The sequence below is a fragment of the Emys orbicularis genome, chromosome 1 (genome assembly GCF_028017835.1).
Source record: "Emys orbicularis isolate rEmyOrb1 chromosome 1, rEmyOrb1.hap1, whole genome shotgun sequence".
NCBI classification, from domain to species: domain Eukaryota; kingdom Metazoa; phylum Chordata; order Testudines; family Emydidae; genus Emys; species Emys orbicularis.
In genome coordinates, this window is record NC_088683.1 from 117,215,475 (window position 1) to 117,235,705 (window position 20,231).

Consider the following 20,231-nt stretch of genomic DNA (forward strand, 5'->3'; position numbering starts at 1 on the left):
CGAGAACATTGACAAAAAAGCTGCTGAACCTGTCATTCACAATGATGACAAGTCCAACGAGAGTGACTTTGATGAATAGGATGCCATGATTTTCAGACTGGGAAATAAAAATGTATTTTATTCTGAGAATTAAGCACTACAGTGCCAACGGCAATATACATAATTCAAAGTGAACACTGGATTTGAATAAGAAAATAACATTTTGATTTATATCAATAATTAAGTCAATTCATACCAATCCAGATAAGCTGTCACTTATAAATATTTGAGAAATAAATGCCATATACAAGGGAATTCTAATAAAAAGGTTTGTGTAGTACTTTTTTCAGTGCTGCTGCTGAGGAAAATATGCTAGTTGTCAAGGGAAATAGTAATATTTTAGGTATTTACATAGAAAAATGCATCAGATGTATTAAATTTATCATTTCATGTAGTTAGGCTGATGTACAAACACTTCTCTTGAGGGTAAATGGTAACATAGTCCAACCTACAGTGAAAGGCGAGTCTTGCCAAGAAAAACAAATTATGGGCATGGGGTAATATCTTGACCTATACTTTCTACCAAAAGATAGACATGTTAATTTATTGCACATTACTTGTTAGACTGATGATTGTAGAAAATATTGATGCATAAAACACCCCAGTAGCACAAGAACTTTTAGTTTTTTAGCACATTTTTTGTCCATAAATACAAAAAAGAAATATCCCCCAAATTGGCTATATTTTTTTTTGTATATGACTGCTAAGTTCCTCAGTCCATGAAGTCTTGCCTTTAATATACTTCTACGTACATTTCAATCATTTTCAGTCAACGTGGGCCTTTACAGGGCAAATATTAATGAAGTTATAGACAAGAAGCCTTTGTTGGTATGGCATCAAAATTGGTAACTTTGGATGTGCCATGACAGAAAACTGCAGGGTTTCTTGTGGAGAACTTTTAACACAAGGTCTCTCAGGTCATTGGCTATATAAATCTACAGAGATTAAGTAAAAACAATGAGGAGTCCTTGTGGCACCTTAGAGACTAACAAATTTATTTGGGCATAAGCTTTCGTGGGCTATAACCCACTTCACTTCATCAGCTGCATGGAGTGGAAAAAAAGTAGGCAGGTATGCACCCCATGCAGCCGATGAAATGGGTTATAGCCCATGAAAGCTTATGCCCAAATAAATTTGTTAGTCTCTAAGGTGCCACAAGGACTCCTCGTTGTTTTTGCTGATACAGACTACCCCTCTGAAGAGAGTAAGTAGTGCCCCTGTTGCTGGAATGAAACTCTTTTTGTATGCACAATTATTGGCCTCATCACACAGCCTGTTGATACCTTTACACTCACAGAATCTTTATCAAAGCCATGTCCATTGCGGCTGCTCAAGCCCCCTCTAATGACGTCAGCATTCAATGCCTGAACCTATATAATGCCCAATCATCTCTGTTCCTTTCCCTCTGCTATGGAAAGTGTTAGGGAACCCTTCTGTGTCCAGTCTGCTTTGCAAACTTTACTTAGTGCCCTCTTTTTGTAGCTCTGAGTGTTAGTATTAGTAGGATTTAGTCTTAAAATTGTACATAATTGATCTTTTTTTAAAACAATACCAAAACAAAAACAAATTGTCCCTTTGACTGAGGACTCCCTTAAGGCTTTGGTTTGGTTCTGAGGTTATGGTGGGAACCAAGACACATGAGTGCACCACTTGTCCATTTATCTACTTAGTGTCAGACATCCGCATTCAGTGCCTGGAGGAGGCATACTCGATGGCACAGTTCTCTTTGTTGTGTGTTCATTTCTGTGATGCTTCCCAGGAATACCCAGTATTGTGAGGCACCTTGCTACTCCCTGCACTTAGCGTGAGGAAGTCTTGTCTGTGCCTGCTGTGGATCAGCTCCCTGAATCCACCAGCCTCTGGCAATACAAGCACTACCTTCCAGGTCTCCACAGACCTCACCATCTCTGTATAGGTTAGTGATAGGCACACTCCAATACCTGAGTCCTCAAAGTGTCCCTCTGAAATGCACAGCCCCTGTTCCATTGAACACTCACAGAACTCTATTTGCTACTCCCAAAGGAATAGTACACACCAGCTTGTCAGATTCAGTTTCCGATCACCACTTTACTTAACACATAGCTAGCTAGCTAACGAGAGAGCGAGAGAGAGATAGTGAAAACAGGAATAAGTTTATTATCAAAGAACATAGATCCAAGTGATAGAAAGTAAGAATTTTGGAAACAAATGGTTACATATAAAACACACTTTCTAGAGCCTAACCTTAACTAACAAAGCATTCCCCTATCTCCTATAAGATAGCTTTGCCCTGCATTTTCAATCAGGTTGGCTGAGATCTCTTCTGATAAGATCAAGCCCGCTGGTGGCTTGTCCTCATTTGAAGGACTACATGGGGGAGGGGGAGTTCATCTGCACCCCTGATATAGTTTTAAAAGTTTGTTTTACTCCTAAACCGGGTAACCCCTTCTGATTTTGTTTTTTCCTCCAGCCCCTGCAAACTGGTGATTAGCATTTTGCTGATTTTTCATGGGCATCCATTGTGAACTATAGAATACTCAATTTGCACATGACCAAACATCCAATTTTAATTTTAAAATTGCCAGTGATGGAGAATCCACCATGAACCTTGGCAAATTGTTGGAACGGTTAATTATCCTCACTGTTAAGAATGTATGCCTTACTTTCAGTCTGAATTTGTCTAGCTTCAACTTCCAGCCATTGGACCTTTCTCTGCTGGATTGAATAGCCTGTTATCAAATATTTGTTTCCCATGTAAGTATTATAGACTGTAATCAAGTCATCCCTTAATCTTCTCTTTGTTAAACTAAATAGATTGAGCTCCTTGAGTCTGTCACTATAAGGCATGTTTTCTAGTCCTTTACTCATTCTCATGGCTCTTCTCTGAACTCTTTCCAATTTATCAACATCTTTCTTGAATTGTGGACATCAGAACTGGACACAGTATTCCAGCAGTGGTCTCACCATTGCTAAAATAGAGAGATAAAATAACTGCACTACTCCTACTGAAGAGTCCCCTGTTTATGCGTCCAAAGATCACATTAGCCCTTTTGGCCACAGCATCACCCTGGTACTCATCTTCAGCTGATTATCCACCATGACCCCAAAATCTTTTTCAGAATCACTGCTTCCCAGGATAGAGTTTCCCATCCTCTAAGTATGGCTTACAGTCTTTGTTCCTAGATGTATACATTTATATTTATCCATATTAAAACATATATTGTTTGCTTGCACCCAGCTTACCAAGTGATCCAGATTGCTCTTTACCAATGACCTATCCTCTTCATTATTTAGCACTCCCCCAATTTTTGTGTCAGCTGCAAACTTTATCAGCTACCCTGTTTGCCAATCAGAGAATCACTTTTATGGATCCAGTGCTGAACTCCACTTTACATAAGGGTTCACCAGCATCCGTCAGACACTGAAGTTTCAGCCCTACCAAAGAACAAAATTCTTTGAGGCACATGGGACCCCTAGCATTATCCTCCTATATGACACCATATGCATGGCTGCACATGAGACTCTTACAACATTGGATGGCCTAGTCAACCCACCAAATATGGACGTCTTCAGATAACTTTGATCATCCCTGAAGAGGCAGAACTCTTCATGGAACAGCAGAGATTGCATCTTTGCAGAGTTTTCTTTGACATTCCAACTCCTTCCACCATCATTATGATAGTCAACACCATTATATTATCTGAAAAAACGAGGCCAACCTTACTTTCCTATTCTGTGCAAGGAGGCCATGAAGTGCTAGCAGATGCGTACATTACATGCATCCAATGGTTTACACCTGGCAGAGGAGAAAAATGTGCAGGCAGACTCTCTTAGCAGGATGAGCCAAGATCAACACAGTGGTACTGAATGCACCTTTCGTCATACAACTCTTCCACAAGTGAGGCACACACACTGAAGACACATTTGCCTCCAGGAATAGCCCCAAATGTCCCCTCTGCTGTTCCAGATAGGGAGGAACACACAGTACATGTTCCTCTGGAACTGGAATGGAGGCCTTCTCTAGGCATTCCTTTAAATAACACTCATTTCTTTAAAAAAAATAAAAAATGGAGAGACAGGGCAAGAGTTCTTCTGATTACACTTTTATGCACAAGACAACAGAGGTATGTCACCCTGCTAGTTATCTAGAGAGCCACCAGGTAATATCACAAACGAGGTTTCCTGGCACTGTATCTCTTGCTAATGTATCCTGTAGACAAAGCACTGAACTTCAGTAAAATCAAAATTGAATTACATGAGCCCTCCACTCCAGAGCCTGTAAAAATTTTAAATCTTTTTTTATCCTGCTATCAATCTCTTACATTTTCTGTCATTAAAAATATTCAGCTGTGAGCTTAGCTGGCAGTATCCTGAAATACAGTTCTCTTAAGGAGAAAGCATCATCTGAGGGCTACCCAGGGAAATTTACCAGTATAATTATACTGCTATAGTTATACTGGTATAACTCCCTGTCTGGAATAAGAGTGTCCATCCAGAGAGTTACACCAATATAAATGTAGAGGTATAATTATGGCAGTAAATTTCCCATGTAGACAGGCCCTTTAAGAGCAGCTTTACCACTAAGAATTCAGATACTCAGTGGCGGATTTAGAGTTAGTGGGGCCCTGTGCGCAGCTTCATTTTTGGGGGGCCCCCCTCGGGACCCAGCCAAGAAAAAGAACGTTCTCTCTTCCCCCCCCCCCGTTTTTTATTCTTTTTTTCTTCATCCTCCTCCTATATTATAAGTGATGAGAAGTAAATGAAAATAAAGTGGGTACCTTGATTGGAGGAGGGGGTTAGGGTGCAGGAGAGGGTGCGGGGGTTGGGCTCTGAGAGGGAGTTTGGGTGCTGGGTTGGGTTGGGGGTCGGGCTTTGGGAGGAAGTTTGGGTGCGGGCTTTGGGCTGGGACAGGAGTTTGGGGCGACAGGGGGGAGGGAGGGCGGCGTTTACCTCGGATGGCGCAGCTCCCAAAACGACCGGCACACACACCCCTCTGGCAGCGGCTCCTAGGTGGGGGAGGCCAGGGGGTCTTCGTGTGCCACTGCCCGCAGGTGCAGCCCCCACAGCTCCCATTGGCTGCAGTTCTTGGCCAATGGGAGCTGTGGAATCGGCGCTCAGCACAGGGACAGCGCATGGAGACACCACCCCCCTGCCCCTCCAGGGGCCGCAGGGACATGCCAGCTGCTTCCAAGCGTGGCACGGAGGGAGAGAGGCAGAGCGATCAGAGAGCCACCTTATCCCTTGTGCTGGCACGTCTCTGCACACCCCTTGGGGGGAGGGGGAGCAGCAGGTCTCGGTGCACTGCCCAGGGAGGGAGCAGCGCACGGAGCCGCCCCTTCCCCCCACCTCCCACCATGGGAGCGCAGAGACATGCCAGCAGCTGTCGGCTTCCGGGAGCAGCGTGGGGCCACCGGCCACGGCATGCAGGCAGCTTGCCTGCCTGAGCCCTGCTGCGCCACTGGCCGGGACTCAGGGTCAGGTTGTCAGATGAGATTTGTTCTGCATTTTGGGGCCCCGTACCATTGCATGGTTTGTTTCATGGTAAATCTGCTCCTGCAGGTACTTTCAAAGCAGGATTGAATGTGTGTTAGAGAAATTCTGAGACAAGGATAAACAGGAAACTTCCTAACAAGAACATCTTCAACTCCTTCACTTTAAAGGTCATTTTTCCTCTTTTTCAAGTGGCAAGTGGATATTTTTAGACAATTACCCTTAAGTTAGGGAATGAAAATTATGCTGGCCCAAGGTCTGGGACTTCATATAGCAATTTCTGGACATATACCAAAAAACACTGCTAGACCAAAGGGAAGAGACAGTGCTAAAGTCTGACATATCTCAAACTCTCAGGGCTAGAAATTCTGTGCACTATGTATAATTTGAAGTCTTAGCTTTCCATTTGTGGATAGCATTTGTTTCTGGTCCTGTTAAACAATGAGATCAAATTTTAAAATGATGTCATTCTGATTACTATCTTGTATTTCCATTATTTAGATTCTGATGTGATTTTTAGTTTTTACTATTTTGAACTGCTAAACCTCATAAACCTAATGCTCTTCAGATATTAGCAGCTAAAATTGTGTCCAAAATTATTTTGGGGAGAGGGGACAGAATGGAGGAGTGAAAAATAGTAGCAGTTATATATATTTTAAGATTAGTTTCTGATGAAACATCCGGACTCAAAATGCTAGCAGACAAGTACAAATGCCTTTGACTTTAGACTTTTCTAAGCAACACTAATATGATTTTGATCCTTACTTCATTGTTTGCTAGATTTTTGTTTCAATAAACCTACCATTACTTAAACCATCTGTAGAGTTGTGTTTCACGTAGTGCTAGAATACCATGCCTGTGTGGATGCCTTTTTTCTTTTACCTTAGGCTCCAAATGTTTGGGAAGCAACAGTACAGCTGGTTTTGCTTATAGACCTCAGTTTTTTCTGTGGTCTTAATCAGGTTTAGTGTACACTAGAACCTCAGAGTTACGAATACCTTGGGAATGGAGGTTGTTCGTAACTCTGAACAAAATGTTATGGTTGTTCTTTAAAAAGTTTACAACTGACCTAAAACTTTACTATGCAGAAGAAAAATGCTGCTTTTAACCATCTTAATGTAAATTAAACAAGCACAGAAACAGGTTTCCTTACTTGATCAAATCTTTTTTTTAAACTTTCCCTCTATTTTGTATTAGTTTACATTTAACACTGTACTGTACTGTATTTGCTTTTATTTTTGTTTGTTTGTTTCTCTGCTGCTGCCTGGTTCCGTACTTCCGGTTCCAAATGAGGTGTGTGGTTGACTGGTCAGTTTGTAACTCTGAGGTTCTATGATATATAGTTTCTGATGCTGGTGTACTCTGGTTTAAGGTTTTATTAGTTGTTTAGAGTTCTTTTTACTCATTAATGCTATTATGAAGTTCTGGTCAGGTCTGTGATAGCAAATCAATCTGTCAGGAGACCAGTGTTTCAGAGATTCATAATTTATAATGCCAGAAGGAACCATTGTGACTATCTAGTCTGATCTCTTGCATAACCCAGGTCATAGGACTTCCCTGAATTAATTCCTGTTTGAACTAGAGCATATTTTTAGAAAAACATCCAGTCATGATTTTAAAATTTCCAGTGACGGAGAACCCACTACAACTCTTAGTAAGTTGTTCCTGTGGTTAATTACCCTGTTAAAAGTGTGTACTGTCATTTTAGTCTAAATTTGTATAGCTTCAACTTCGAGCCATTGGATCTTTTTATCCCTTTGTCTGCTAGATTGAAGAGCCCTTTATTATCAAATGTTTGAGAGGCGTGCCTCTATTCAGTGACCTTTCTGGCCTCCAGAGCACGTGCTCACTAGGGTTGCCAGGTGTCCGGTTTTCGACCGGAACGCCCGGTCAAAAAGGGACCCTGGCAGCTCCGGTCAGCAGTGCCGACTGGGCCGTTAAAAGTCCGGTCGGTGGTGCTGCAGGGCTAAGACAAAGTAGTCCCTACCTGTTCTGGCACCACGCTGCACCCCAGAAGCGTCCAGCAGGTCCAGCTCCTAGGCGGGGGGTGGGGTGCACTGGGCTCTGCGCACTGCCCGTACCCCGAGCACCAGCTCTGCACTCTCATTGGCCAGGAACCACAGCCAATGGGAACTGGGGGGCAGTGCCTGTGGGCAAGAGCAGTGCACGGAGCCTCCTGGGCCCCACGCCCCAGGTGCCAGACCTGCTGCTGACCACTTCCGGGGCACAGCGCAGAGCCAGGACACACAGGGAGCCTGCCTTAGCCTCGCTGCGCCACTGACCGGGAGCCGCCCGAGGTAAGCCCGTGCCCCAGCTCTGAGCCCCCCCAAATTTTTCATCCCCATCCCAGACCCCACACACCCAGCTGGAGCCCTCAGCCCCTCACACACTGCACCTCGGCCCCCTGACCGAGCCCAGAGCCCCCCTCCCACATCCTGAACCCCCTCATCGCTGGCCCCAGCCCAGAACCCAGAGCCAGTACTCCCTCTTGCACCCCAACCCACTGCCTCAGCCCCCTCCCTTACTCTGAATCCCTTGGCCCCACCCCCTAGCCTGAAGCCCCCTCCTGCACCCCAAACCCCTCATCCCCAGAGCCCTCACCCAGACCCCGTACCACCTCCCATACTCCAAATCCCTCGGCCCCACCCCCCAGCCTGGAGCCCCCTCCTGCACCCCAAACCCCGCACCCCAGCCGGAGCCCTCAGCCCCTCCCACACCCAACTCCCTGCCCCAGCCCGGAGTCCCCTCCCACACCCTGAACCCCTCATTTCTGGCCCCACCCCAGAGCCCGCACCCCCAGTTAGACCACTCACCCGTTTCCGCACCCCAACCCCCTGCCCCAGCCCAGTGAAAGTGAGTGAGGGCAGGGGAGAGCGAGCCACCGAGGGAGGAGGAATGTAGTAGGCAGGGCCTTAGGGAAGGGATGGGGCTAGGGTGTTCGGTTTTGTGCGATTAGAAAGTTGGCAACCCTAGTGCTCACTGCCTTGTAGGTAAGTCTTTTATCTCAAAAAGCCAGAAAGAAAAGATTCTTCATGTGTTATCTTGCTTAGTCCTCATTTTGCTTAGGGTATGTCTACACTACGAGGGTAGTTCGATTTCTCTTAAATCGAATTTGTGGAATCGATATTGCAAAGTCGAACGTGTGTCTCCACACTAAGGATAGTAATTCGACTTTGTGAGTCCACACTAACGGGGAAAGCGTCGACATTGGAAGTGGTGCACTGTGGGCAGCTATCCCACAGTTCCCGCAGTCCCCGCTGCCCATTGGAATTCTGGGTCAAGCCGCCAATGCCTTCTGGGTAAAAAAAAAGGGTAGAGGGTGCTTTTGGGTAATTGTCGTCATCCGTCCGTCACTACTGCCCTCCCTCCCTCCCTGAAAGCGCCGGCGGGAAATCAGTTCGCGCACTTTTCCGGTCAGTGACAGCGCGGACGCCACAGCACTGCGAGCATGGATCCCGCTGCGACCATCGCTGCAGTTGTGGCCGTTGTCAATGCCTCGCAGCTTATCATCCACCTTTCCCAGAGGCAGATGCAGATAAACCAGGCGAGGAGGCTACAGCACCGCGGTGAGGGCCTGAAGTCTGAGAGTGGCACAGACCTGTCACAAAGCACGGGACCCAGCGCCGAGGACATCACGGTGACAATGGGTCATGTGGATGTTGTGGAACAGCGATTCTGGGCACGGGAAACAAGCACGGACTGGTGGGACCGCATAGTGCTGCAGGTCTGGGATGAATCCCAGTGGCTGCGAAACTTTCGCATGCGGAAGGGGACTTTCATGGAACTTTGTGAGTTGCTGTCCCCTGCCCTGAAGCGCAATGACACCCGGATGCGAGCAGCCCTGACTGTCCAGAAGCGAGTGGCCATAGCCCTCTGGAAGCTTGCAACGCCGGACAGCTACCGGTCTGTCGCGAACCAGTTTGGCGTGGGCAAATCTACCGTGGGGGTTGTTGTGATGCAAGTAGCCAACGCAATCGTTAAGGTACTGCTCTCAAAGGTAGTGACCCTGGAAAACGTGGAGGTCATCATAGATGGCTTCGCCGCGATGGGATTCCCAAACTGCGGTGGGGCTATAGATGGAACTCACATCCCTATCCTGGGACCGGACCACCAGGCCAGCCAGTACATTAACAGAAAGGGATACTTTTCAATGGTGCTGCAAGCACTGGTGGACCATCGGGGACGTTTTACAAACATCAACGTCGGATGGCCGGGCAAGGTTCATGACGCTCGCGTCTTCAGGAATTCTGGTCTGTTTAGACGGCTGCAGGAAGGTATTTACTTCCCGGACCACAAAATAACTCTTGGGGATGTGGAGATGCCTACAGTGATCCTTGGGGACCCAGCCTACCCGCTAATGCCCTGGCTCATGAAGCCCTACACTGGAGCCATAGACACTGAAAAAGAACTGTTCAACTACCAGCTGAGCAAGTGCAGAATGGTGGTGGAGTGTGCTTTTGGCCGTCTCAAGGGGAGATGGAGAACCTTACTGACTCGCTGTGATCTCAGCGAAACCAATATCCCCATTGTTATAGCAGCTTGCTGTGTGCTCCACAATCTGTGTGAGAGCAAGGGGGAGACCTTTATGGCGGGGTGGGAGGTTGAGGCAAATAGCCTGGCATCTGATTACGCCCAGCCAGACAGCCGGGCGATTAGAAGAGCCCAGTGGGACGCGCTGTGCATCCGGGAGGCTTTGAAAGCTAGGTTCCACAGTGAGCAGGGTAACCAGTGACTTTTAAGTTTCTGTACAGAGAAGCTGAACCTGCGACCGTTTCTTTACCCAGTTAATGTTGACTATCCTCTCCAGTTACAGACCCCCTCCACCCCCTTCCAAAAAAATAAAATCAGTTTTATTTTGTTAATGAACACCGTTGTCTTTAGTACTGTTTTCGCGGTAATGTTTGAAACCTGGGACGCAGACTGTGGTGGGGAGCGGGTGTAGTGTACTGATGCAAATGATCCTTCTAAACTCCAGGAATTACAGGATTCGCAGTGGCGGACTGGTTGTTTCAACGGAGCCTGCCAGCCCTCCTGAGCGGAACTGCGTGTATGTGGGGGCTATGTGAGTTTATGGCAGGGGGAGGAGGGTTACAGATCCCCTGCTGCGTGGCTCTGTGATCCAGGACAAGGACCGCTGCATAAGATTTGTAACTGCCCTCCCCCGCAACAAAGTCACAGTGCAACCCCCCGCCCCCACGTACAGAACATGAAAACCACCTCCCAGACTGACCAGGGTAACTAGTCACTGCACTGTGTATGTGCCCTGCTGCTGGACCTGCCCCCGCCTCTGTACCCTGCTAAAGGTGACTGTCCTGTCCAATTACCAAGCCCCTTCCCCCCCTTCAGACAGACTCTCCCTCAAAAGAACATGACTGAAACAGTAATGAACAGAAACGTATTTTTTATTAACAACCACACATGAAACTGGGGGGTGAAACTTGGACGGGGGCTTGGGTGAGGCGGGCAGGAAAGGACTTTTCAAATTTTGGGGAATGACAGCCTTCTGGTGCTTGAGCAGTCTGCAGGGGTGGAGTGAGAGTTTTCACGGACTCTGCCGCCCCTCCTCCTTTGGACTTTGGGCGAGGGGGGTATGGGACTTGGTGGCGGGGGAGTGCGGTTACTGATAGACTGCAGCGGGGCTCTGTCCTCCTGCCTCCGTTCCTGCAGAACATCAACAAGGCGCCGGAGCGTGTCCGTTTGCTCCCTCAGAAGTCCAAGCAGCGTTTGAGTCGCCTGCTGGTCTTCCTGCCGCCACCTCTCCTCACGTTCCATGTGTGTCCGGTGCATTTGGGACAAATTCTCCCTCCAATGGTTCTGCTGTGCTGCCTGGGCTCGGGAGCAGCCCATTAGTTCTGAGAACATGTCCTCTCGCGTCTTCTTCTTCCTCCGCCTAATGTGCGCTAGCCTCTGGGAGTGTGATGCCAGGCTGGGTCGGGAGACAGTCGCAGATGTGGCTGTGGGAATGAGAAAAAGGTAGTGAATTCCTCCGAAAGATAAATGTAGTTGTGAACAAAGAACTTAGTCTTTCTCTGTGAACAAGACCATGCACCGCACCTATCACATGCGCACTCAGGACAAGGTCGAATTTTCGGACCTTGCCTTCAGTGCCTGGGGTTTTGCACTGCAGATCTGGGAAGCGTGGCAGGACACCGTAATCTCTGTAGCAGGCAAAGATGGTAAGCCGTAGACTTGTGGCTGCTTAAAACTTTAGTAGTACCACTGGCCTCCTTTCACATTGAAAGCAATGCCAGTCTCTGCTGCCAGCAATCGGCCAAGCATGAACTCTGTCCCTGTCCCACCCCCTCGCGGATGTCCCAGGGAAAGATCCCTGTATGCTGCCCCTCTCCCGCATCCACCGCGTGGCTGCAAACCAGCGGTTACAGTTCTGTAAAGGAACTTGCAAGCAGTCCCAATACTAACAGTCCCCTACCTAATTCAAAGCAGGTCATCATGAGCGACATAACTATCCTGAGGATCTCGGACACCGAGAAGGAAAGGATGTTTCGAGAGAGCCTGCAAAGACCAGGGCCCTATGCCGCCATGCTGTGCAAGGCAATGATACCGGAGTACTTGCTCGTCTCCTGGCGCGGGAATGTCTCCTACTTCGGAGGACCCAATAAGGCCGCTCTCCCCAGGAACCTGATGAACAGGCTTTCCCATTACCTGCAGGAGAGCTTCGTTGAGATGTCAGTGGAGGATTATTGCTCTATCCCCGGACATATAGACCGGATTTTCATATAGCTGCAGTTGCAGGGACTATAGAGTGGAGCAGCTTGGGCAGCAGAATCATGCACAACCGGACACTGTTTGATTTTTTTTTAAATAGTTGGAACTGATTACTTAAGCGCCCAGGGTAAAGAAATCATGAAGCACACATTGTTCTTATTCTTAATATTCCAGTTTTGTAAAAAATAAATGTTTAGATGTTTAAAGCACTTACCGCTTGATCCTTCCCCTGAATCTGTGTCCAGGTTACATGCTGGGGAGGGTTGGTAGGGGATCTCTGTAAGGGTGATGAAGAGCTCCTGGCTGTCGGGGAAATCAGCTTGGTAAGCGCTGTCGACTGCCTCGTCCTCCTCATCTCCTTCCTCATCTTCCCCGTCCGCTAACATGTCCGAGTAACCGGCCGTGGACAATATCCCATCCTCAGAGTCCACGGTCAGTGGTGGGGTAGTGGTGGCGGCCGCACCAAGGATGGAATGCAGTGCCTCGTAGAAACGGGATGTGTGGGGGCCTGGGATCCGGAGCGTCCGTTTGCCTCTTTGGTCTTCTGGTAGCCTTGTCTCAGCTCCTTGATTTTCACGCGGCACTGCGTTGCATCCCGGCTGTATCCTCTCTCTGCCATGGCTTTAGAGATCTTCTCATAGATCTTTGCATTCCGTCTTTTTGAGCGCAGCTCGGAAAGCACGGACTCATCGCCCCACACAGCGATGAGATCCAAGACTTCCCGATCAGTCCATGCTGGGGCCCTCTTTCTATTCTGGGATTGCACGGCCATCTCTGCTGGAGAGCTCTGCATCGTTGCCAGTGCTGCTGAGATCGCCACGCTGTCCAAACAGGAAATGAGATTCAAACTGCCCAGACAGGAAAAGGAATTCAAATTTTCCCGGGGCTTTTCCTGTGTGGCTGGTCAGAGCATCCGAGCTCGGACTGCTGTCCAGAGCGTCAACAGAGTGGTGCACTGTGGGATAGCTCCCGGAGCTATTAGCGTCGATTTCCATCCACACCAAGCCTAATTCGATATGGCCATGTCGAATTTAGCGCTACTCCCCTCGTTGGGGAGGAGTACAGAAGTCGAATTTAAGAGACCTCTATGTCGAACTAAATAGCCTCGTGGTGTGGACGGGTGCAGGGTTAATTCGATGTAACGGCGCTAAATTCGACATAAACGCCTAGTGTAGACCAGGCCTTAGATTTACTATCCTGCTCCTCTCTTTAAATTCGCAACATCCGTGTGTCAGGGGTGTCGCCAAAACAAGCTGCACTCCCCCAGTGGGAGGGTGGTCCTTTAGGAGCCTTTGTCTGCACTACCACTTATGTCAGCAAAACTTAGATCACTCAGGGGTGTGAAAAAACACACCCCTGAGCGGCATAAGTTATGCTGGTATAAGTGGTAGTGTGCACTGCGCTATGTTGGCAGGAGAGTTTCTCCCGCTGACATAGCTACTGCCGCTCATTGGGGGTGGTTTAATTATTTCAGCTGGAGAGCTCTCTCCCATCAGCATAGAGTGGCTACATGAGAGATCTTACAGTGGCGCAGCTGCATACATAGGCGCCAACTTTCCCCGGCGCTGGTGGGTGCTCGCGCCGGCCCCGCCCCGACTCCACCCTTTCCCTGCCCCGTCCCCATTCTAACCCCTTCCCCAAAGTCCCTGCCCCAACTCCGCCCCCTCCCTGCCCTATTGGACCCCTTCCCCAAATCCTTGCCCCGGCCCTGCCTCTTCCCCGAGCGCGCCGCGTTCCCCCAACTCCCCCCTCCCTCCCAGCTGCACGAAACAGCTGTTTCGCGGCGCAAGCGCTGGGAGCTAGGTGAGGAAAAGCGGGCACAGGGCGTGCTCGGGGGGGAGGCGGAGGTGAGCTGAGCGGGGAGCTGCCGGTGGGTGCTGAGCACCCACCAATTTTTCCCTGTGGGTGCTCCAGCCCCGGAGCACCCACAGAGTCGGCGTCTATGGCTGCATCGATACAGCTGTGCTGCTGTAAGCTCTCTAGTGTAAACATAGCCCAAGAGTATAGTCTTTAGCTGTATGATGGTATAACCTAAATACAGCCTTCAATCCTGCACCTGGTACAGAGAGGGCTTCCACTTTATGTTGCAAGGACATCAGCATAGATTCTCCCCTACTGGTAGTATTTGCTGACTCTGATTGGACTGTATTGAGACAAGTCTGTTTCAGGCAGGAGGAGCTGCCTCAGAGGTAGCCTCTAACTTAGGAGCATGAAACCAGCAGAGACACTTTCACATATACCTCTTCAGATGACACTTGTAGAGCACATCTCCCTGTACCCTTCTCATCAGCGTCAAGGAAAACTTGCAGTAGACATTGCCCTCTTCAGTCACAGAGACTCCATCTTCTATTGAATGTATCGGCAAGCAGCAGTAAGGGAACATAATTTCTCTTTTAAAATCAGTTTTAAAAACCCATGATTTTCAGAGAATATCACTGCAATTAACTTAGAAGCCTAATGACAGTTTGCATTCAAAAGTTGCTGTCTGCACAATGATGACCTCTAGAAATGCTTTTCAGTTAAAAAATGAATAGGTTAATTGGATCTTGAAACATTGACCAGACTCAACAGAAATTGTAACACATGCAGAGACCAAACATAGTCAACATCTAATAACTAAAATTTTCTGCAATCCAGTATGGTAAAGGTAGTCCTGTGCATAAGTTATCATTGAACTAGTATATAAACCAAGTTTAAACTCTTGAGATCGCCACTTTTGATTTGAGGGGACAGAAAAACTTTAGAACACATTCGAAAATCTACTAAATTTTCAAGGCCTCATCTTAAGTTTTCATAGTGTTTGTTGAGCATATTTAAATGAATCAAAATAAAATAGATGTCTTGTTCAATTAATCTCATACTCCAGGTCAGTTCTCCTCTCTGTTGGAAAGACACATGGAACTTTATACAGCAATTCTGTTTCACAAAGTCTGTATTGAATTTTGGCTGGGACACTAGAGTTGTCAAGCCCTACTCTTATGCAATGTGCTGTGTGATCTTTAATCTATCAAACGAACCTCTTGCTGTATGTTGCTTCAGTACTGACTCAGGGAAGAGGGCCACCTACAGGACAATAGTTTCTTCAGCACCAGGGATTTCCTTACAAGCACTGACTAGGCTCAACCCTACTTAAGTTAGAGTTCAGACTGAATAGAAAAGTAAGGAGATATGATTGCAAATAAACAGTATAAAATAAACAAGAATTCACCTTAACGTATACAAGTATGCCCAATTGATGTGTTCTGTAGATTTTTGAAACAGGATCTTTGTCTCCTATCATCCACAAGATGCTCCCAAAGTGCAGGAGAATATGAGAGAGTTAGATGCTGTTGGGAAAAGGTAAAATTCTATGTCTAATTATCACACAACTGTGACCGCAGGATCCTGCACTAGTTTTTTAGCTGATATGCAGCTCTCTCTGAGCTGTCAATGGTGTGCTCAGAAGACAAGCCTACATTTGTCTCAGTCACTCAATACAGAAAGCTGACAAAAGCTCCTCATCATCCTGAATACTGACAGGGGAAGTCAGAGGACAGCAAAAGCATCCTTGATATGGGAGGGTGCCCTTTTGCCAGCTCTCAGTTAACCCCTGTGCTTTCTGCCAGAGGCCTCTTCACCATCTCTCTGATAACAGAACAGGGCCTGTATCTTCCTGTTATCTTCATTTGCTTCTGGGAATACTGTGCACTACTAAAATGAGTGCAGCTAATTTGCCACAGACCACTTTCCTCTTCAGATAGCTACATGAATAGCCAATATATTTTAAGAAGATGGAACACAATGGTCCACTCTGTTATATGTTTATATATCACACCAGTATATATTAGAAACCCCTACAATAGAGGGAATCTGTTTAGAACAGTCTGAAGTACCCAAAAATGATGAAAACCTAACCTAAAACAATGCTGAGTTGAGTCTAAGAAACTAGGAAGTTCTGAACAGGAACACAGCACATCACTCTTCTCCCATCCTACCTGGTTATCCATCCTACCTACTGAATCAATAGTCTTGATACACAGCAAAATAGGGTCTTTTATAAGCCATTGCATCGTTGACTGGTGTAGAGTAAGTCTCCCAGAGTTTGATACCACCTTTGTGAATGCCATAGTTAATCCTATCCCTGGAATCACACTCCCTGTCACAGCATTCCACAGTACACATATGTCCAACTCTGTACTGTGACAGTACCCAGGGTACAATCTGGACTGCTGAATAACTGTGTCTCCTCCAACCTGAGATGCCTTTTACACTGCTTTATAGGTGAACAGCCAGTCCTGCCAGTTAACACAATCTCCAGCATGCAACTTGTTCCCAGCTAACTGCATTGAGTGCTACTAGCCAGCCAGCCATGAATTACACTGCAAAAGAACACCAGCAGATTCTCTAGTCCCAGACTGTACCCCCAGAAATGTGCATCTTGTATTTCCCAGCACACTACTGAACAATGCAGGCTCATATAAAGTCCATCATTTCATCAGTGGAAAATGATATGCACCAGCCTTGTTATCCCAAATGGAGTTTCCCACACACTTTAATCCAAACACACACAGGTTTAGATACATCAATAAAACAAGTTTATTAACTACAGAAAGATAGATTTTAAGTGATTACAAGTAATGAGGCATAAAAGTCCGATTTGGTTACAAAGAAAATAAAAAGATAATACACAAGCTAAATGACTAACTTAATAAGCTAAGTGAATTTAAAAGCAAAAGGTTTTTCTCACCATAAGCTTACAGCAGTCTGTACTGGCTGAAAAGCCCCCCAGCCAGGATTCCCCCATCCCACCCCCAAGTTCAGTTCTTTGAGAGTCACTGATGTCATGAGCAGAGATGGAAAAGGATAGTGAAATCCAGCGTTTTCCTCCCCTCTTTATAATTCAGTTTCTTGTGCTAGAAATATCCTTGCTGAGTCATGGTAACAAAACAGTCTCTTGTGAACATGAGGTTTAAACTGTCCCTGTGACGGAATGTAAATTTCTTGTTTACCCCTTTTCCCCCTGCTGGAGAATGTCTGCTTAAGCAGGTGATAGCCCTTTAGCACCTGGCTGGGGTGCCAGTGTCTCTTTGTTTCTGAAAAACTGATTTGGGCCTGCTTTTCTTAACCTTGGAGCCTGTTATAACAATGTTATACAGTAGAGGCTTGTAACTTTACATACAGTGTTGCCACACATATTTTACCAGTACAATACTGTTCAGCAGATTGATTTTTCAAATCAGACCTCAAAAGACATATTTTGTTAAAAAAAAAAATATCATAACCTTATAAAAGGGTGAACATGGAGTACAGGTTGTCACAGATACCCCTTACTTTTTAAGGACACCAGTGTATTATATTCTCTTTTTTTTTCCACAGACAAGAAGCTCTTCTAGCTGCCATCAGTGAAAAAGATGCCAACATTGCTCTGCTAGAGCTTTCATCCTCTAAGAAGAAGACCCAAGATGAAGTGGCTGCACTGAAGCGAGAGAAGGACCGCCTGGTGCAACAGCTCAAGCAACAGGTGGGAAGGGACAGAATCAGGCATGTGGGCTGGTGGTACGGGATTATTATCGTGGGTGATAGAACTTTATAAATTAAAAATATACCGCCGTGCTGAGTACTGGAACAGAACCAGGGGTGCTTTCTGATCAGGGATTTCTCCACTTCCTCCTTAGAAGGCACTAGTGCTCTAGTGACAGTGGTTTACACTTAACATTTAATATTGAAATAAAATGTTTAATGTTCACATAATAAAGTTTTTTTTGACTGTTTAACCAATATTAAAGCAGTTTAGAAACTGATTTTACAATTTCATAACATTTAATTTTACTGGTAGAGTCATAAATACTGTCACTTTCCAGCAAGATAGCATTCCGCTAGCAAGAGACTCAAATGTAAAATGCATATACCCAGTTTGATCGTGGTGGAAAGTGCTTCTCAGCATGTGAGCTTCCAGAGTGTCATACTGAACATAATGGAGAGGGGTAGCTTTCTATTAAGGGCATGCATGTCTTTATATGACAACATCAGCCTGACTTGTGAATCCCTTTGCAAAACAGAGAGGGACTCTAGGGGGGAGGTCTTTTGCGGGGAGGAAGTAATGTTGTGTCCCGATAGTATAGTGGGCCTGAATAGATCCATTTAACTGGCTATGGTAGAATGCAAATAGTGCTTTTCTTTTGACTTTGACGGAAAGCATTAGTTGTTTGTATAATTTCATAGCTGTTGATAATGTGTGTACAGATTGACTTTTCTTAAGAGAACAACGTATATCGATTGTTTATATCTCCTCAAATCAGAAATTAATCCATAAACGCATAAGCCCCAGTTTACTTCCCAACAAGCAATTCCGGAGCTCTTCAGCCATTCAGACTAAGCAAGCCTTTCTTTGATTTAAAACACTTCAGTGGAGAGACGTGGATTCATCAAAGGAGGAAGGTACATTGGTTCAGAGAGATTTTGTAGCAATTCTCTCCTTCAACTTTGCTCTCTACCTCTCCCGCACGATATCATGTTCCCACCCACTCAAGTTGCTCGTGTGTTACTGTGAAAGAGAAGGAAGGAGTCCTGCCAAAGACATTTTGGTTCTTTAATTTGTGTGCACTAAAGCTTAGATGAGGGAGCATTTCAGAAAGAAGATACGGCATCAATGTTGTTTTTTTTAATTTAAAGCTTCTAGTCCCTGAATTGCAGGAATGTGCCTCGATATAGAAACATTTCCTAATGAAGCAGTCAGCATTGACCAGGCTTTCCAGTAAATGGAGCTGCCTGCTTAGGATTGGTTGTCAACTTCCATGAAGGGATTTCCTCTATCATCAGAGGGAAGGGAGGCGAATTGGAGGGCAAGGGTTACCAACTAATGTAGTCCCAATTTACTTGCTCCCAAAGTAGTTTGTCTCCTTGACTGGTTCATGGTGAAACAGTGGTTGGGAGGCTGCTTCAGATGAGGGGGCCAGGGCTGATGCAAGAAAACAGAGCTGAAGGTTGTCTAACAAAGTCCAGATGTGCTGTGGTGAGTGCCAGCCAGTGTGTTCTAATTATAAGTCAGAGAGAAGCCCCGGCAGTGCGTGTCAAGCGGGCACCCACACTGGAATTAATGTAAATCAAGAGAGCTTTGGCCTCCTTTAACGCAGTTCATCCACCAGCCATCTGTCCAAGAATGGCTTGTGTTTCTGTGATTCATTTTCTTCTCAAACTATGATTTAACAAGCAGCATACAGTAATTATCACAGCTTAAAGTTCTGGTCCACAGCTGTGAGTTGTAAATGGAAGGCATATGAGAATAGGCTGAATTTTTCTTCTCTGTGGGCTCATTCTGAGACCTGTGAAGTTTCATGGAATAAGATTTCTGGGACAAGGTCTGTCATTTACTATATGTGTACAGTGCTTAGCACCACAGAGCTACAGGCTGGTTGAGATCTCTAGGCACAACCACAGTTTAAATGTTTAATAATAATAATGCTGTTGCTTGGGGGCTCCGATCCATGGGGATTCTCAATTCATACGCGTGGGAGCTCAGAGTCAGATTGTTATTCAGTTGGAATTGTTTGAGAAGCATCATATATATAGGTGGTACTGTATAAATATTTAATAATAACTGTCACTCCCTTTTGAATACAGCAGTAGCATTAGGTTGGCTCAATAAATTGATAAAGGGATCTCAAACCTTTCGTATCTCTGGTAGATCACTGGTTTGAATCCAGTTCAGGTTGGTAGTGAACAGCTGTTGTAACCATCCCTTATGTGCTTAAAAAATAAGTATTCTGCAGTAATTAACTAAATCAGCGGTTCTCAAACTGCAGGTCAGGACCCCAAAGTGGGTCGCGACCCCATTTTAGTAGGGTCGCCAGGGCCAGCATTAGACTTGCTAGGACCCAGGGCTGAAGCTGCAGCCTGAGCTCTACCCCCAGCCAGAGCGGCGGGACTTGGGCTGTGGCCCTCTCTCCTCCCACCCAAGGTGGCGGAGCTCAGGCTGCGGCCCCTTTCCCGGCACCCAAGGCGGCGGGACTCAGGCTCCA

General features: G+C 46.4%; 1 protein-coding gene across 1 annotated transcript in view; it reads left to right on the top strand.

The window, feature by feature from the left end:
• Positions 1-20,231, top strand: part of ERC1 (ELKS/RAB6-interacting/CAST family member 1) — a 569,800-nt gene that overhangs the window by 456,442 nt on the left and 93,127 nt on the right. The window contains exon 16 of the mRNA XM_065406940.1: positions 17,590-17,734. Coding sequence (XP_065263012.1) covers positions 17,590-17,734 — 145 coding nt within the window. The remainder of the gene's footprint in view (positions 1-17,589; positions 17,735-20,231) is intronic.